This window comes from Schistocerca americana, chromosome 5 (assembly GCF_021461395.2).
Source record: "Schistocerca americana isolate TAMUIC-IGC-003095 chromosome 5, iqSchAmer2.1, whole genome shotgun sequence".
Classification (NCBI taxonomy): Eukaryota; Metazoa; Arthropoda; class Insecta; order Orthoptera; family Acrididae; genus Schistocerca; species Schistocerca americana.
Genome location: NC_060123.1, coordinates 400,665,609 through 400,682,064, shown reverse-complemented (window position 1 = coordinate 400,682,064; position 16,456 = coordinate 400,665,609). Strand labels below are relative to the sequence as shown.

At 36.9% G+C, this 16,456-nt stretch overlaps 1 protein-coding gene across 1 annotated transcript in view; it reads right to left on the bottom strand.

Moving 5' to 3' along the window:
* Positions 1–319: 319 nt before the first annotated feature.
* Positions 320–16,456, bottom strand: part of LOC124615869 (microtubule-associated protein RP/EB family member 1) — a 73,846-nt gene continuing 57,709 nt past the window's right edge. The window contains exons 4-7 of the mRNA XM_047144031.1: positions 16,190–16,439; positions 12,875–12,975; positions 9,137–9,289; positions 320–1,212 (exon numbers count right to left, since the gene is read on the bottom strand). Of these exons, the coding sequence (XP_046999987.1) occupies positions 1,144–1,212; positions 9,137–9,289; positions 12,875–12,975; positions 16,190–16,439 (573 nt within the window). The 3' untranslated portion in view covers positions 320–1,143. The remainder of the gene's footprint in view (positions 1,213–9,136; positions 9,290–12,874; positions 12,976–16,189; positions 16,440–16,456) is intronic.

Genomic DNA, 16,456 nt, shown 5'->3' with positions numbered 1-16,456 from the left:
AGTCACATTGGGCACCAATTTACCATCCCTAGCACTGAAAACTTAATTTGGTGCCAATTCACTCCACTACAACAATAAGAAAGCTTAATGTCACTAACTGTAGAAACTGCCAAGACACCAGCATTAGTTTCTTGCTGTAACAGTTTTGAATAGAATTTGCCATTAATGTAAAGAATATGACAAGACAAACTCATAGTGAACCTGAGGAAAACATCTAGTGCAATTTCTGCTACACTGTTAATATTGAATAAATTCACCATTTTTTATAGTTGTTTTAATGAACAGGTACAACAAGAAGGAAAATAAAAACACACACACAATCTATGTGAGAAGTTTTATTAAATGCAAATCATACATTAACTGAAGATTTACTGGGTTTAGAGCATACTAAAGAAAAAACACTAAAACAAATATAAATATTTTCTAGTTAGTCGAGATGAGCAAAGTATATATTGAGGTTTTGAAGTTCACTGCAGTCACCTCAATGGCTCAAAATACACAACAAATAGTATATTATTAATATTTCATTGCAGATCAATTGCACATGATGGCGGCAGCAGTACAACATGAAGCACCTCTCCTGACAGCAGCAAATCATGGTGCAAACAACGCCTACAGTAATGCCTTCAGTAATTCTGAAGACAAGAGAAAGCATCACAAGTGTCCTTCACAATGCAGTAAAGCACTCACACTGTAACAAACTCCTCCAAGAGGCTGAGCAGCTACTGCTCACACATTTGAAACATCAACAAGTATTACAATGAACAAAATGCTTGACAAAGTGTGAACACACAAAATACTTAAAAAATATTTTCTTTTTTGTTGAAGTGTGCTGTTCATAAAATACTAATCATTTGAAGTAAACGTACCATAAACTATATACATTCAACTAGAAATGAGTAAATTACGGTTTCTATACAATGCCTGTGTGACAACTTTAAAATATAAACTGCTTTCACCAATTTTGAAATTCACAAAAAATGGCAATTAAAAAACTTGGGCCCTTAAAAGCTTTGACCTAGTGTGTTACTTTTATTACTGGGATAATTTAAAATTCTGAGTTATACATGTATAAAAAAAAAGACACTTAGCACAAAAATTACTGAAGCCCTTAATCATCACAATCTTTTTTCTGCAAATTTTTCAATATTCCTCTTCAATTTGGTCATTAGTTAACTGACCATCCACTTCATCTGGGGCTGCAAAGCCTTCCTGAAAAAGCCAACGAAGAATGTTTTAGAATATCCCTCAAAAGAAAATTTATCTACCACACCAAATCAGTAGCGCATACATTTACAATAACTGATATTTTTGGTGTTCCATAAGAAACCTTTCCCCTCCGGAAAAAGTAGACATACTAAGTTGAAATTTACATCATATACTAAGACGTATGGGCACTTTGCAGTGTGAAACAACTAAGCTTTTAATTCAATGCAATCAAAAGATATACGGCCATTAATGTCACATATTTTGATATCTTGCCAGTGTAGATGTTGGTAACATGCAAAAATCATCTAAATTCTCGATTTTCAGGACAGCTGAGCTATCTATACAGATAGCTAAGTCTGTACGGAACACACTGTGTTTTTGTCCTACTTGCACTTAATATGGATTTTTACTGCTTCAGTCACTTTTCTCAAATTCATAAATTTATAATGTAGTTGTTGAACTTAACCAATTTCACACATCATGGGAATGAGACACGGTGTAAGTGGCAATCTAGACATTCAATGTAGCCCTTCAGCCATGAACAGGTGCAGAACAGTTGTCAAGAGTGTCAGTAAATGAGCAGATTGTCAAATTCACACAGCATTTCATGGGAAAATCAGCCCCAGCCTTTGAAAAAACGAAACCGAGATACAATTCTACTTAATCCTCTGTATTTCTTGCACCTTTTTTTTAATAAGGAAATATAGAATATTTTTTATTGTCATTAGGATGAAATGAATTTTTAACAGAATGGCACAGAGAACAACTACCGGCATCAAGCTTTCAAAAATTGGAGCAGTTTTCACGAGTAGCACCTCCAAAGCCCTCGAGTGAAATTGTAAAGTACAGTAATGTGACAAACAGCGATTGGCACTATGAGCAATTGATCTCTACCATGATGAACTAAAACGAGGAACAAACTGGCCTAGTAATTGTTTAGAAAATGTGAAAGATATTCCGTTCATTACAGTGTTGATTTATTCAAACTCGTGAAAGCTATTAATGTGAAATCATTTGTTTATAATATTAAACTAAGAATGGCAGTTTGAGGACAAGTATACAAGGACCGTACAAAAAATTTCGGGACTATGTCCACAAAGTTTTTCTATACTTATCTTTTACTTACTGAGCATGGTCTGCTTCAAAATACTCTCCTCCACAATTGATATACTGCTCCCAATGCCATTTCCACTTCCAGAAGCAGTCTTTGCACACGTCTGGGTGGGTTGCGTGAAGTGCTGCCTGCGAATTTTCTTTTATCTTGTCTACTGTTTCAAATCTTCATCCTTTCAATGGGATTTTCCACTTTGGAAATAAAATGTCTGCAGGGGCCAGATCTGGAGAGTACAGAAGTTGAGGCACCACAGGGATTTCATTTTTTTGTGCAACCGTCACACACCAACGGGGATTAATGTGTGGGTGTTATCGTGAAGCAAGAGCCACATTTCAGGCCATTTCCTTCTCACATTTTCTTACAGACATTGCAACACATACCGAAAGTACAGTTTGTCCGTGTGTCGGAAATTTATGATGAACTAATCCTTCAAGTCAAAGAAAAATAGCAGCATGGCTTTGACATTTCACCTGACCTGAAAAGCTTTCTTTCATCTTGGAAAACCCTTCCCAACCCATTGTGAAGCTTGAACCCGGGTCTCAATATCATAACTGTAGATCCATGTCTCATCATCAGTTATTATCTTAAGGGACATCTCTTTCTCCTTTGCGTGCTCCAAAAGCACTTCACAATTTGGGAGGTGCTTTCCAAGGTGCTGTGTCAGTATTTCATGACATCATACAACTGAAATGTTACATTCTTCTGCAATCTCTCCCACAATTGGCACGCACAATTCTGCTGACATCCTGGTAGAGTGTTGTCTGTAGATGTTGAAGGGCATCCTAAATGAGGCTCATCTTTAACTTTTGTCTGGCAGTTTTTAAACCATGTGAACCACTCATAACACCAAGTACAGCTTAAGCAGTCATCACCATATGCTTCCTGCATCATTCCGTGTGCCTCTGTACAGGTTTTCTTGAGTTTCACGCAAAACTTAAGCAGACACGTCGTTCCTCCAACACTGCCATCTCGAAATTTGCAAATTGTGCAACACAATGTTCTGCTCAATATTGTTGTTGTTGTGGTCTTCAGTCCTGAGACTGGTTTGATGCAGCTCTCCATGTTACTCTATCCTGTGCAAGCCTCTTCATCTCCCAGTACCTACTGCAACCTACATCCTTCTGAATCTGCTTAATGTATTCATCTCTTGGTCTCCCTCTACGATTTTTACCCTCCACGCTGCCCTCCAATACTAAATTGGTGATCCCTTGATGCCTCAGAACATGTCCTACCAACCGATCCCTTCTTCTGGTCAAGCTGTGCCACAAACTTATCTTCTCCCCAATCCTATTCAATACCTCCTCATTAGTTATGTGATCTACCCATCTAATCTTCAGCATTCTTCTGTAGCACCACATTTCGAAAGCTTCTATTCTCTTCTTGTCCAAACTATTTATCGTCCATGTTTCACTTGCATACATGGCTACACTCCATACAAATACTTTCAGAAATGACTTCCTGACACTTAAATCTATACTCGGTGTTAACAAATTTCTCTTCTTCAGAAATGCTTTCCTTGCCATTGCCAGTCTACATTTTATATCCTCTCTACTTCGACCATCATCAGTTATTTTGCTCCACAAATAGCAAAACTCCTTTACTACTTTAAGTGTCTCATTTCCTAATCTAATTCCCTCAGCATCACCCGACTCAATTCGACTACATTCCATTATCCTCGTTTTGATTTTGTTGATGTTCATCTTATATCCTCCTTTCAAGACGCTATCCATTCCATTCAACTGCTCTTCCAAGTCCTTTGCTGTCTCTGACAGAATTACAATGTCATCGGCGAACCTCAAAGTTTTTATTTCTTCTCCATGGATTTTAATACCTACTCCGAATTTTTCTTTTGTTTCCTTTACTGCTTGCTCAACATATAGATTCAATAACATCGGGGAGAGGCTACAACCCTGTCTCACTCCTTTCCCAACCACTGCTTCCCTTTCATGCCCCTCGACTCTTGTAACTGCTATCTGGTTTCTGTACAAATTGTAAATAGCCTTTCGCTCCCTGTATTTTACCCCTGCCACCTTTGGAATTTGAAAGAGAGTATTCCAGTCAACATTGTCAAAAACTTTCTCTAAGTCTACAAATGCTAGAAATGTAGGTTTGCCTTTCCTTAATCTTTCTTCTAAGATAAGTCGTAAGGTCAGTATTGCCTCACGTGTTCCAATATTTCTACGGAATCCAAACTGATCTTCCCCAAGGTCGGCTTCTACCAGTTTTTTCATTCGTCTGTAAAGAATTCGTGCTAGTATTTTGCAGCTGTGGCTTATTAAACTGATAGTTCGGTAATTTTCACACATGTCAACACCTGCTTTCTTTGGGATTGGGATTATTATATTCTTCTTGAAGTCTGAGGGTATTTCGCCTGTCTCATACATCTTGCTCACCAGATGGTAGAGTTTTGTCAGGACTGGCTCTCCCAAGGCCGTCAGTAGTTCCAATGGAATGTTGTCTACTCCGGGGGCCTTGTATCGACTCAGGTCTTTCAGTGCTCTGTCAAACTCTTCACGCAGTATCGTATCTCCCATTTCATCTTCATCTACATCTACATCCTCTTCCATTTCCATAATATTGTCCTCAAGTACATCGCCGTTGTATAGACCCTCTATATACTCCTTCCACCTTTCTGCTTTCCCTTCTTTGCTTAGAACTGGGTTGCCATCGGAGCTCTTTATGTTCATACAAGTGGTTCTCTCATCTCCAAAGATCTCTTTAATTTTCCTGTAGGCAGTACCTATCTTACCCCTAGTGAGATAAGCCTCTACATCTTTACATTTGTCCTCTAGCCATCCCTGCTTAGCCATTTTGCACTTCCTGTCCATCTCATTTTTGAGATGTTTGTATTCCTTTTTGCCTGCTTCATTTACTGCATTTTTATATTTTCTCCTTTCATCAATTAAATTCAATATTTCTTCTGTTACCCAAGGATTTCTACTAGCCCTCATCTTTTTACCTACTTGATCCTCTGCTGCCTTCACTACTTCATCCCTCAAAGCTACCCATTCTTCTTCTAGTGTATTTCTTTCCCCCATTCCTGTCAGTTGTTCCCTTATGCTCTCCCTGAAACTCTGTACAACCTCTGGTTCTTTCAGTTTATCCAGGTCCCATCTCCTTAAGTTCCCACCTTTTTGCAGTTTCTTCAGTTTTAATCAATATAGCACTGAACAATAACTAGCAGATATGCAACAATGAAACTTCCATCAGTTGCACATGAAACACAGACGTGTGCAGGGATGCCAGCTAAATTTTGCTCCAACACACCACTGGCACGAAATTACGAATGTTCTGGAATTTTTTGAACAGACCTCTTACAAAACAATGAAGTTTTCAGGGATTTCCACTATTTTGTAACATGTTTAGAATTTTTCCATGTTTTGTGGTATTAGAAATAGGAACAGGAAATTTTCATGGAAATGATAACATGAAAAATAACAAAGTAATGGGAAATAATGGTTTCAGAAAAATAACATTAAATCTGCGATTTTTATGAGATATTGCAACAATTACAATTTTATTGTAATATAGCTCTGTAAATCTGGGGAGAGAAGTGTTCTAATAATGGTATTCGTAATGGATAGTAATTACTGAATATTCAAACTGCAGTTTCACTTCTAATCTTCTCAAGTCTGAGTTTCCTACATTATCTTGAACTTTTCATTTTCAGTGTAACGTAACTTGATGTGAGGATGCAAACAACAGCGAATGTGGCAAAAAGAAAACAACAGCGAATGTGGCAAAAAGAAAACAACAGCGAATGTGGCAAAAAGAAAACAACAGCGAATGTGGCAAAAAGAAAACAACAGCGAATGTGGCAAAAAGAAAACAACAGCGAATGTGGCAAAAAGAAAACAACAGCGAATGTGGCAAAAAGAAAACAACAGCGAATGTGGCAAAAAGAAAACAACAGCGAATGTGGCAAAAAGAAAACAACAGCAAATGTGGCAAAAAGAAAACAACAGCGAATGTGGCAAAAAGAAAACAACAGCGAATGTGGCAAAAAGAAAACAACAGCGAATGTGGCAAAAAATAAATAAAATAAAAAGAGCTTTTCCTGTTCCTAATTATAAATATAATACACCCTTCTGCAGAAGATAACTTCATAACATTGTTTAGACATTTTGACATGTCCATTTTAGTTGGGGTTGTGAGATGGTAGTGGTGATGTTTCACTGTAGTTGCATAGGTTACTGACAATGGTCAACTTTTGGGCTTGTACTATCTCATTTACAACACTCCAAGCAATTACCAAATGCTTTAAGTACTCCACTTTGCTTTATACTGTGTGCTTATTTTCTTACTCTGTAATGAAAAAAGAGATTAATCCTGATCCATGACAGGGTTCAACTATGACCCCCAACTCTAGAAAGGATCAGCAGTCCCAATGCAATCAATATGACCTTGTGTCAGTTCTGCTTCCACGGAAGCAATGATCACAGAGACAGGCTGCTGCTAGCCCTGCGAGAGTGAGCCCCTCCAGCAGTTTAAATTCTCTTGTGTTTATGCTCACTGCTGCATTAAGAATGGAAAGAATAAACATTATCACTCACCATATAGGAGAGGTAGTGTGATGTACCTTTTGCATTTCTTACTTTTATGTTTTCGTTTTCTTTAAAGGCACAGAGAAAAGGTGAAGCAGTAGCCCAGCGTAGAGCCTGCACCTACCGTCATGTATTCTTGACTTTCAAATGTCAAAATACATAAGATGTTTTTCCCTTCCCTCAGTAAGAGGAAGGACGTTTTCTCTGCTAGTGCTTGTTCTCTGCTAGTGAACAAAGGTAGACGGATGTTACCTTAGAGCATAATCGGAGGTAGCCACTGGATTATGTGAATAAGTGAAAAGCCTGTATTTTCTATGTGCATCACAGAAAAGAATATAGTATTATTTTATTAACTGAGAGATTGTATGAGTTATTATCCCGAGTAGTACAGTAATAATAAGAATTGTAGCCCACCTGTATACTTTGGAAAATTCACGAAGATCCGATTAACCCAACATGGACACTGTCAAGACTTTGTAGGTGGATAAGGCAACTAGACGTAGCAATATTAATTGGTAAGCAAAAATATACAGAGGGGAAAAGAGTATTTTGTGCATGCAAAACCAATACAAACTGATAAGAATTCATTTGCAGGCATAACCCAGCTTATAGTGCTTGTCTGCATGCCGAAAAGATAGTCTCATTAATTCCATATATCTAAAAACATTTTTTAAAATTATATTATAGTATTGAGTCAGCGAGAGGCCTAACGAGATGTGTGAGGAAAGTAATACGGCCGAAAGTTTATTTTTTCAAACAATATTATCCTCTACAAAATAGTTCCCTTCAGCAGCTATACACTGGCGGAGTTGTTCCCTCTCTCCGCAGCTGTGCTGAAAAGCTTCAACTGGTAGAGTCTTCAACATGTCATTCACATTCTTTTGAAACTCCTCCAGAGTCCCAAAATGATGTTTTAAGACCTTTTCAATTTTAGGAACAGAAAAAGTCACAAGGGTTCTGATCAGTTCAATACGGATTCTGTTGAAAAACAGGAATGCCTTTTGAGATGAAAAATTCCATTCTAGAAGTGGCCGTGTGACATGTGGCAGTGTAATGATGTGGCATCCAGATAACTAAAATGTCTGGTCTCATTTAATTCACTATTTTCCTAAGCCTTTCAAGGATGTCTCTGTAAAACACTTGGTTGGCTGTTTGTCCTGGAGGAACAACCTCACAAGAGCACACACACGTTTGCCGTTTTTGCTGGTTTTTGAAGTTTAATGTCTCCCTGTGTGAGGTTCATCTTAAATGTGGTCTCAGCCTTCAAAATTAACTGTACCAGTGAAAAACTTGTGCTCTTGATAAGGGATGTTCCCTGTACACCTTTTCAAAGGTCACATTGTGGATTCCCCAAATTTAGCACAAAACTTGATGGCACAAGATTGTTCAATTCTTCTGTTCCATTTTTGTAACACACAGCAGAAACACGGCTTCGCTGATTGCACTCTCAAAAATCACATGATGTCTGTACAGAACTGAAACTTCGAGCATCTGAAAGGTGTGAACACACAGCTCTATGCAAGTACAACAGCACAGTGTTGCCTGATCCCTCGCAGTGTTGTCAGTTTCGTTACTTTTCCTACACAGCTAATAAATAAAAGCAATGAAATGATAGGGCATCCTATGAATTTATCTAATCTCCCGGAGATTGTGAGTACATGGTTAAAATGCAGGCACAGCACAGAATTAATGTAGTTCTGTGTGTAAGCTTGCTCTGAGGGGCTAACATTTGCTGATCTACTATGGCTCATATCTTTCTTACGCACCCACGTACCACTTAACACCTCCAGCATATGATGAGGGTTATTTTTACCCATTTCAATATATGTATAACAATTGCTTGATTGAAATGGCATCTTTCTTGACTCAATGTGCATCAAGTAGATTGTTTTAGCACACATTTTTGTATGCCCTTTACCCCTTCCCCTCCAGATTGATCAATTAGTGAGGTTAAAAGACTATACAGCTAGGTCACCATCAGCTGCTCTTGCCTTTGATAACCAAGTGTGAAGAATTCTTTGAGGATGTCTATTCATTACAAGTAGGCATGTGATAATTCATCCTACTACACTGGCCAGGAAAAGGTGAGTGAGATCTAGCAGCTGGATTTAATGACCACAGCATATTATCAGTCTATTCCAACTACACTCCTTCCACCAATGCAAGACTGTATCTCTAGAGTCAGGTGATAGCATGAACGTCATTATGTTTCATACCATGTCACTTCAGTAATAAAAAGTCATGCTGACAAAATAAGAAACATACAAACCTCTGTTGCATACAATATATCCAGTATTTTTTGAATTATAGGGTTTTGTTCATTATCATTTTCTTGGCACATTACTTCAATCTCTCTAAGTTTGCCAAAGTAAAAATCTCGTTCCTTCTCCAGACCATCTACTGTCAGTTTCATTTCCATCAACTGAAACAGATACACGACCTTAATATTACACAAACTTTTGAGGCAACAGCAACAGAACAGTCAATGACCACCACAGAACTAAAATTATTATACATTTCTTCCATTAAACTTAACTCATTTTCTTGATCTAATTTTCCAGTGCTTTATGTTTCATCATCTGATTGAATGCAGAAATTTATATGCAAAAGCTTAAAGAAAATAAAGAATTCAATACTATTAATACCAATTTCTGAAAAATTACGGTATGAGCGAGTAATCCATACACGGAAAGCAGTAATTTGCACATTTCAGTTGTTTTTTGCATGTGCTGAGGAAATGTCTTTCTGGGATCCAAAAATCAATGCTCATCTCCACAGCTGACAGTGTAATACGAGTCGCAGGTCACTGTTTGTGGCAGTATAAAGGCTGGGAACCAGGAGTACTGTTGAAGCAATTGCTATGTCCGAGACTGAAGATATTCTTATTATAGATTGAAAATGGAACAAATCTGGTTAACATTTCAGAGAAAGAAGTAGAACAAAATCTTTTTCACAAAATGAATGTACAAGAACTGTTAAAACATGTGTCGTCTTATACAAACTTAAGTGTCTAGGTTAAATGTTGTACGTTGAAATACAGAAAATATTTCCTTTGTTATCTATGGGAAGTGATTATTTTATTTATGAACTGCATGAATGGTCATTTCCAGTACAACAAGAATAATCACTTCACCAAATTCATTGACTTGAATGTAATGAAGAAATTTAGTTTGTTGAATTGAAAGACTATTTCAGATGAATAAAAGTTCAAGATATATCAATGGTAAGGTTCACAGGCAACATAGCCCTTTTGCCCAAAATGTCAAGGCTAGGAAGATCTTTTGAAAGGAATCAACACATTTATCAAGTAATACAGATTAAGAATATGCGAAGACAAAGGCAATAGTAGTGGAAAGAAGAGGAACAACTTATAAACTGACCTCAAGTAAGAGTAGTATGATGCAATAACAAGCAAAAAGCTGTAATCCAACTAAAATTAATTTGCGACTGACATTGCAAGTAGTGGCGGGTGGATTGGGAGGTGAGGCCAGCCACACTGACAAGGCCCTCCATGTACCTACAAAACTGGCTACACAACAAGCATGAGGCACTCTAAAATGAGCAAGACTGGCTGGCAGTTGGCCTCTACCACTCAATTTGCTGAAACATCAATTGCAAAGTAATTTTAGTTGCGGTGTAATTTGGTGGAGAATGGTAGGATGTTGCACAGGTGGAAATAGAATAGGGATTAGTTAGAACTGAGGACAGGATATTACATGTTTAGAGGATATTTTCTATCTGTGCATTTCATATAATGGAGAGCACTTACATAGACAACAATTCAATAATGATCCAAACAGCATATAAACAAAGATAGTTAACTGGTTTATCCATTTTCTTGTCGAGATATCTTCGTTAATTCATTTCTACCTGAATTAATTTTCACTCCTGAATTTTACAAATCAGATTTTTATTTGTTCATTGTCATTAATGACACGTACTACATCAAGCTAAACAAAAAAGTAAAATTTTAAGCAATATAGGGTGCAACATATATGTCACACTAAGCAGATCACACATTTTAAGTGAAATACATGATAGTAAATAAAATAAAGCAGTGTGTCATTTACACTGTGTTAGGGAACAGCATTCATTTTCTATAATACAGTATGAAACACACTACGCACAAACCAACATCACATTTGCAACACATTGTTCTTTAAGTTCCTCTGCAGTTTCCTGCACTGCAGTGTCATCTTTTTTTCTGTGGCGCCATAGCTATCAGATGATTTTTTTCATTGTGTCTGATGTCGTGCAGCACTACCTTTATATGGATTACCTGGAGGACAACCAGGATCATTAGAGATTGTTGCATTGAAACTCTGGTAACATTTTCTTTCCTCTTTGTTCACTCTATGCAACACTATATTTACATCCATTCGGTCAGTTCTCCCCATATTTTTGTTGTATTCTCCAATAACATGTGGTCACGGTACAAGTATTCTTTTCTTGTCTTGAATACCGGCTCACAGAGCTCACTGGATTGATCCCATGGCTGGTCGAAGCAGTTGCTACTACAGAATTATCTAGCCATCTGGTAATAATCATTCCACTTTCCTTGCTGCTCTTTTGATAGAAACCTCCTCTCTCATTCCTTTGGGACATTGTCTTAGAAGGTATAAGTTGACATTCTTTATGTCAGACAATTCTCACAAATAGTGCCAATTGCACCATTACCTCGTTCTTTTAGGTGAACCAACAATGTTGGCGATGTAAACAGATGTGCAAATAAAACCTGTAGAGTGGATTTTACTTTTATCAATCATTCATTCATTTGAACCAGAGGTGCAGCAAATTTTCCAAATGGTTTCTCGTACACTTTGTTCTTTTTTGGATCAGTTCCTTGATCCACTACATGACCTATGTTTGTGTTTAGGCATCATGCTTCATAAAAAATCTAGTGGGTTTACTTTTCTGAAATTGACAAAATACTTTATCATGTTCTCATCATAATCCAAATCTTGCTCGGCCCGAAAGCAGAGAGAAAAACCTTTTCTTAACATATCTGATAATGGATGAAGTTTCCACATGTTATTGTTTACGTTAATTTGTGTATTATCACGTGAGTGAATGAATCTCATAATTGTTTCAAATCTGTCTTTTCTCATCATGTTTTTCACCATTTCATTTTTCATGTCCGACCCTGAATCCCAGTAACATCATCTGCTAGGTATATTTAATTTTGGCATCTGGGGAGTTCTTGGACAAAACTTATTTTGTAGATTCAGTAGAACTGAGTAATTTCATCAGTTCAGAGCAATGAACTAGAGACAAGCTTCTGTATTTATTGCGATAACTCTCAATAATAACGCACTGTCGGCACTTTGCAGATCCTCTGAGAAAGAGGGAAACAATATATTGACTTACTGCCTGATATAACATGTGCAACACACAACTGAAAACTGGATCTGGTAACACAATAATGAATGGGATGTTGTCGCTAACCTATGATATGAATTTCAGTACCTTTAATATAATAATTAAGCAAAAGTTTTAAAAATTGTGAGGTATATTGCTTAAAAAAATATTACTTTTTATTCTAAGACAATCTTGTACAGAAAAAAACTTGAGTAAATGAACAACCAGACACTGTCCTCTTCCTACTTTCTACTTGCAGAAACCCACTTACATATCAACAATATAGCTTCCTAAACAGAGAGACATATAACAGGAGTTTTAAATACAAGCATTGCTACCAACAAGAGGAAAACAATGGTAGAATATTATGTGATTTATGTCACACTAGGCAGAAATGAGTTAATACTTGTTTGCCATTATTATTATTATTATTATTATTATTATTATTATTATTATTATTATGAGGCACCTGACAGTCTAATACTTAGAATGTTTTACCTTTGTTAATTTCATAAGGGTATAATGAGAAGAATGATGGTTATATCTATCTCAGTATTCCATTTTTAATATTACATTAATGTGATTAATAAAAATCACAATACTGGTACATTGTAATAATGTATTTCTGATTAAAATACTTTTTAAATACCTGTGTACTCAACTCCTCAATTCGACTGTTATCTTGTTTTTGATTTGGTACTTGTGATGCAGACTGCCTGTTTGGTGCTGGCCTAGGCTGTACTCTTGTTGCTGTACAAAGAAACCAAGAAAAAATAATGTTTCTGATATAAACTGGACACTGTAGTATTTCACTGTGAGCTAATCAAATTACAAACAAAGCCATGCGTACTTTAATACTAAAAATACACTAAGCATTTGCAAATGCAAAGAGCAGGAGTGAATTTTTAGAATGAAGTATAAACATTTACCTACCATCCATGCAAGTTACACACTGAATGTCAACATGCTTATGATTACCCACTTTAAATCGCCCACTGGAGTGGTTTGGACAGTATGGACAAGACTTTGCCAAACCACCTTGTTCTCCACAGAAGCAGGTTCATATATAGCTGTGAATATTGGTTGTCTATGTCTTTGCATCTGATGGTGGGATATAGCTTCTTACTGCTCTCATGCAACTATGATTAACAGGGACAGATCGTACGATCAAGCTGGTCGTTAAAATATCTTACCACAATGCAAACGGTGAGATGTGTGCAGTGCATGGATAAACAATGCTGTGTTGAAAGACACTACCAGCACTCTAATACTTGAAACTTAAGAATTTATTAAGACCTTTACATGTATCAGTGTTTTTGTTCCAACCAGATCATTCCTACTAGATACTTCTTTTTGACACAAATGTCAAATACAAACACATCTGAGTAGAATTATTAGTATATTACCATCAGTATCGACATTCTTTTAATGGATGTGATATAATTTTTACTATTAGCACACAAAGTAAAGCTAGCATCAATCCGAAGGTTGATTGGCTCATCAGTGCTTTAGTAAGCACTGTATTTGAGCTGCTATGCCTTTTACACATCTTTAACTTGGGAATTATCTCACACTAGCCAGTTAATCTTTTGTTCAAAGTGTAATTTGAACCATTCTTATTTATTATTGCATACAAAAAGGAGTGCCAGGGTCAGACTAAATCCATACTGGCTTGCATAAAATACATCTACATTTATACTCCACAAGCCACCCAACGGTGTGTGGCGGAGGGACTTGACATTGTACTGCAGACCTTTTACTGAATGAGATACCTCATTCTGAAATTTAGCTCAGGACAGGTGTAACTAATGTAAGTTAATTAATTATGAAGACAATGCTGGAAAAAAATCAGCACTCAAAATACAATCTTGGGAATAAATTATAACAATCTAGACCACAAAGCACATTTATTAAAAATGTGATCAGTTTCGATTATTACATGGTCATCTTCAGATCTACAGCCACAGGGATGGGCAATGGCTCTGTGTGTGGAGCAGGAACCACTGAATTATGGTAGTCAACTGCATTCAGCTGCTGCTGCTACTCCACACACAGCCATTGTTCATCAGTGTGACTGTAGGTCTGAAGATGATCACCTAATGATCAAAACAGGTCACCTTTTAATAAAAATGCCTTGCAATCTAGACTTTTAATTTATTCCAGATAATATACGTTAAGTGCCCAGAAGAGAATACTGATGTGGACTTTCTGTGTGACCAGACCTGTATCTTATAATCAAATGATTATCCTTATCTTTGTCACACTGAAGAAAAACACAATGTAAAATCTGTAACTATCAACATAAGAGGGATGGGTCCATGTAAAAATATACACGCTTTTGAACTATCTAGATCAAAAACTTCAGACTGTGCCCAGACTTTAATGAAATTCCAAAAATGCAAAACACCAAACATTAACAATACAGGAACAGCCATGCAAATGTAGTGGCCGAATAGGATTAAAATATTCAATAACAACTCCAAAATAACTGATCTCCCCCCCCCCCCCCCCACCCAATATGTGAGTGGTGCCTTTGTCTGTCCTGATCTCCAAGCAGAAAAATATTCCCTCCCAAGAATACAATATTGTTGATTTCAGAGGCAGTATCCACCATCATACTTGTTCACCAACATGTCAGGCCAGTTTAAAAAAGATCATATCGGGCTCAGTAAATGTACTACTGACTTTCAACACTCTGGTAATAAGAGAGAACAACAAAGTTAATTTTATGAATACAATTAACAGTGTGTTTCCACCAGATCGGTATGGAATTGTGATGAACTTGATCCGGATACCAGCACATAAAGCCAGCCAACAAAACATTGCAGACCACCTTGCAAGAAGAACATAGCTCTCAACAGGCAGTTATTCCCTATTTCAACATTTACAACAATTTCACTGTACTATAAGTAAGATCATATGCTACAAGGAAATAAGACCGGGAATATGCACAATGCGAGATGTCACCAATACTATAATAGTCAACTAGCTCCCCAAGATCACAGTATTTAAGAGGACTGACAGTAGGTGTTAAGTAACATTCATCCTAAGGATGTGCTTCCATCCCGGAAACTTTGAAATCATTATGTCAGACTCCTCAAACTTGTTCCTGGGACCCAATATTAGAAAGTGATTTAAATAGCTTTTTCATGTTGATAGTATCATGAGCAGCAAGTAATTCTGTTTATCTACCAACCAAAATTGAAACACCAAATTTCCACTAACATCATAACTATTCTAACACCAGAAAATACAATGACATACAGAATCCACTTTTTTGAGAAGGTAGTCTGCACAAAAACTTTCTATACCCACAAAGTGATTCTGTACCTTAACATGGACTATGTCAGGCAATACTATATTTTATACACTTAACCTTCCAAAAACCAATTTATAACCAGGAAATGTCATCATAATATCACTTTAGAGCATTCTACTGTTTACTTTCCCATCCACTCCTCAAACAGAATTTTATTTTTTGCCTGGCACCACGAATTTATATCTTATCTGCTACTATGGCCCTGTAAGTATTTGAAAAATGCAACATGGGTATCTGACTGATCTAAAAGTTGATATTATTTAATGCCTGGAAAAAAGTGCACTAGAAAAAAAAAGGACCATGTGTACAAAATTTTAAGGACCAATTTGCTCATTCTCCAACAAATTACAAACCACCGACATGTCACACAAAGTTCAAAGAATATACCATAATCCAAAATGCTTCAGTCTATTAGCTACTCTGTTTTAACAATTTAGTCTTCATAATATTAAATGCTTAAGATCATATTCAGTACATCTTTAACACTGTACATTCAGGGTGAGAATTACGTACTACTGTTTTGGTCCACTTTATCTTCCTCTGCTCCTACAGTATATTATTTCTAAGTATCTTATAAACAAACAAGGAAATGTTCTGGGGGACACTGCTGAACATACATTCCAATGGAGTTACTCTAATATTTACCAACTTTAGTTGCTGTGCGTGTTGAAGGTGCGACTGCAGCCACCTGAACCTGAGGAGCCTTTTTCGTTGTTGACACGCCTATACCCCGTGGAGCATTACTACCTCCACTGCCCATTGCTTCACCTCCCCTGGCACTAAAGGCATCATATTCTTGCCCCGCATAATTTGCATCAAAAAACTTTTTAAACCACTGAAGAAACTCAAAATTATCTTGAAAACGGCCCTTAATAAGTTTATCAATAGGAACAATCTGTAAAAAGAAAGAAA